Source organism: Myotis davidii, unplaced genomic scaffold (genome assembly GCF_000327345.1).
Source record: "Myotis davidii unplaced genomic scaffold, ASM32734v1 scaffold609, whole genome shotgun sequence".
In the NCBI taxonomy this organism is placed as follows: domain Eukaryota; kingdom Metazoa; phylum Chordata; class Mammalia; order Chiroptera; family Vespertilionidae; genus Myotis; species Myotis davidii.
In genome coordinates this window covers 350,057-352,459 of record NW_006300164.1, presented here as the reverse complement: position 1 = coordinate 352,459, position 2,403 = coordinate 350,057, and the positions used below count along the sequence as shown (strand labels likewise).

General features: G+C 63.2%; 1 protein-coding gene across 1 annotated transcript in view; it reads left to right on the top strand.

Moving 5' to 3' along the window:
• Window positions 1–2,403, top strand: part of KCNT1 (potassium sodium-activated channel subfamily T member 1) — a 61,207-nt gene that overhangs the window by 12,941 nt on the left and 45,863 nt on the right. The window contains 1 exon segment of the mRNA XM_015572324.1: window positions 1,633–1,689. Coding sequence (XP_015427810.1) covers window positions 1,633–1,689 — 57 coding nt within the window.

Below are 2,403 nucleotides of genomic sequence, written 5' to 3'. Positions count from 1 at the left end.
TCTGAAAAATCAAACAAACGGATGCTATTCCTTTCGATCCTGTCACTTCATTGCTGAAAGTGTAACTTTAAGGGTGAGCCAAACACGCTTTGAAAATAGGAACTTCATGCATCGTTGAGAAGCGTAGAGTGTAACGGGCTGGCGCCTTCACCCTGTACCTCCGTAAAGGGGAGTGGGAGGATCTTGTTGGCTGGACGATGCGCGTCTCCTGTGGAGGGTCCTGTCTTCGCGATGAGTAAGGAAGGGGGTGCGTGTGCACAGTGGACGTAGAGACCGTGGATAAAACATGCGTGTTCCTTGCATGGGATATGTAACGTTGCCTCAAGTTTCTGATCAAACATGTTCCACACCACTGCCCTCTTCTGTCTGGAGAACTGACCTTCCTTTCTGCTTTAAGGTAGGAGAAGGTTAATGACGACCTTCATATGTAGAGCTCTCCTGCCAAGTCAGCTGGTAACTGCTCATCAGTTTGAAATGCTAACATTTCTACTCTTTTGCATTGAAAATGGTGCTTCCATTTTTTAAAAAATATATTTTTTATTGATTTCAGAGAGGAAGGGAGAGGGAGAGAGAGAGAGAAACATCAGTGATGAGAGAGAATCAGGGGTCAGCGGCCTCCTGCCTGCCCCCTGCTGGGGGGTGAGCCTGTTACCTGGGCAGGTGCCCTGACTGGGAAATGAACTTTGATCTCCTGAGAAACATCCATGATGAGAGAGAATCATGGATCGGCTGCCTCCTGCACGCCCCCCACTGGGGATGGAGCCCCCAACCCGGGCCTGTGCCCTGAGTGGGAATCGAACCCTAACCTACTGGGTCCTAGGTCACACTCAACCACTGAGCCCCGCCGGCCGGGCCAAGCAGGTCCTTCCTGCCTCTTCCCTGGTGGGTCCGGCCGGGCCCTGGGCTCCTGCGGCTGAGCTGGGAAGGCCTTCCCGTCCTCACCCGTGGGCAGGGCAGACCCCACCATGTGGTTTTAGGAGGAAAACGGGGGCTCGCACCGGGTCTGTTGTCCTGGGCAGCACCTGGCCCGGGGCTGGGCAGCCAGTGAGGGCGGGAGGACGTGTGGAGGGATGGACGGGGAGGATGGCTGGCATCGCAGCAGCTGTACGGTGGAGGGAAGCGGTCGCTGAGAGACGGGGCTCTGAGTGGGTCCCCTGGTTGGCGCCGGCGCTGGTCGTGGTCTGGGGCCAAAGGGGCATGTCTGCGCGCCCTGGGCGCCCCTTCTCACCGAGTGGGCATCAGGTGGGGAGGGTTGTCGTTGGAGGGACACGGGGTGAGCCTCCTGGAGTGAGTGTGTGGGCCGAGCTGCTTCTCATCTCATGGATGCTGCCTGGCCCTGTGTGTGGCCTCTGCCTCCTGAAGCCCCTGGGAGTCCCCCCCGGAGCCTCTCCTCCCCCAGGGCCGCCTGTGCCCACACACAGCCCGTCCCAGCAGCCTGCTGAGACCAGTTCTCTATAGGTTCTCCTCTCTCATCCCCGGGGGGGCGGTGTCCTCCTAGTTTTGCCTGCCCTTCCGAGATGCAGGGGTGTGGCCCTGGGTGGGGAGGGGGTGCCCCATGCTCCATGAGCCCCCGGGGCCCTGGGCAGGTCCTGGGCAGTGCAGGGTCATGGCCAGGCCGCTCTGTCTCCACAGCTGGGGCTGCCCGAAGCGGAACTACACCTTCAACGAGTCCTCCCCCGAGATCAACTGGTGAGTGCACGCCCCTCCCTGGGGGCCCGGGAGCCCGAGGCTTCCGTGGCCCAGGCTGCCGACGGTGCTCAGCTCAGCTTGGGGGCCCCTGGGTCCCCTGAGCCTGGGCCAGCGTGTGGTGGGCAGCACTGAGGTGTCCCTGAAGGGCACCCCGAGGGCTCCAGGAGCAATTGGAGAGCCAGGGGTCACCACAGAGGCCCCGCCCGCCTCTGAGCCACTGGAGGATGGTGGGGGCCGAGGGGGGAGACACTGTGGGCGATGATGCTCTGAGCCAGGGGAGCAGGCAGTGCCAGGTGGTCCCTGAGGGGCCGGGGCACCTGCTGGGAGACAGGCCGTGTCTGGGGCATGGCCACCTCGAGTCGGGCCTCCTCCCTGCCGTCCTCCCTGATGAGGGCTCAGCCCTCGGCCTCCAGCCTCATGGGGCGCCCGGTTCTTCCACCCCCACGGCCGCCAGTGTCTCGCGAGAACCCCTCCCGTGTCACCTGACCTCGCAGTGGTCCTGCAGGCTGTGCATGCGAAGGGCCCGTCACAGGACCGGGGAGAGGAAGATGGGCCCGCAGGCCACCTGGGCCCTCAGAGCTGCAGCCCGGCCCCCCGCCCCCCGGCAGGCGGGCAGCCCTGGCCCCGGCCTTGGCACCTGCCTGGAGGCCTCCTTCCCGGAGCCTCCCTTCCCTCGAGGGCCAGGCTGGACGCCCCCCCAGGTCACCTCTCTCT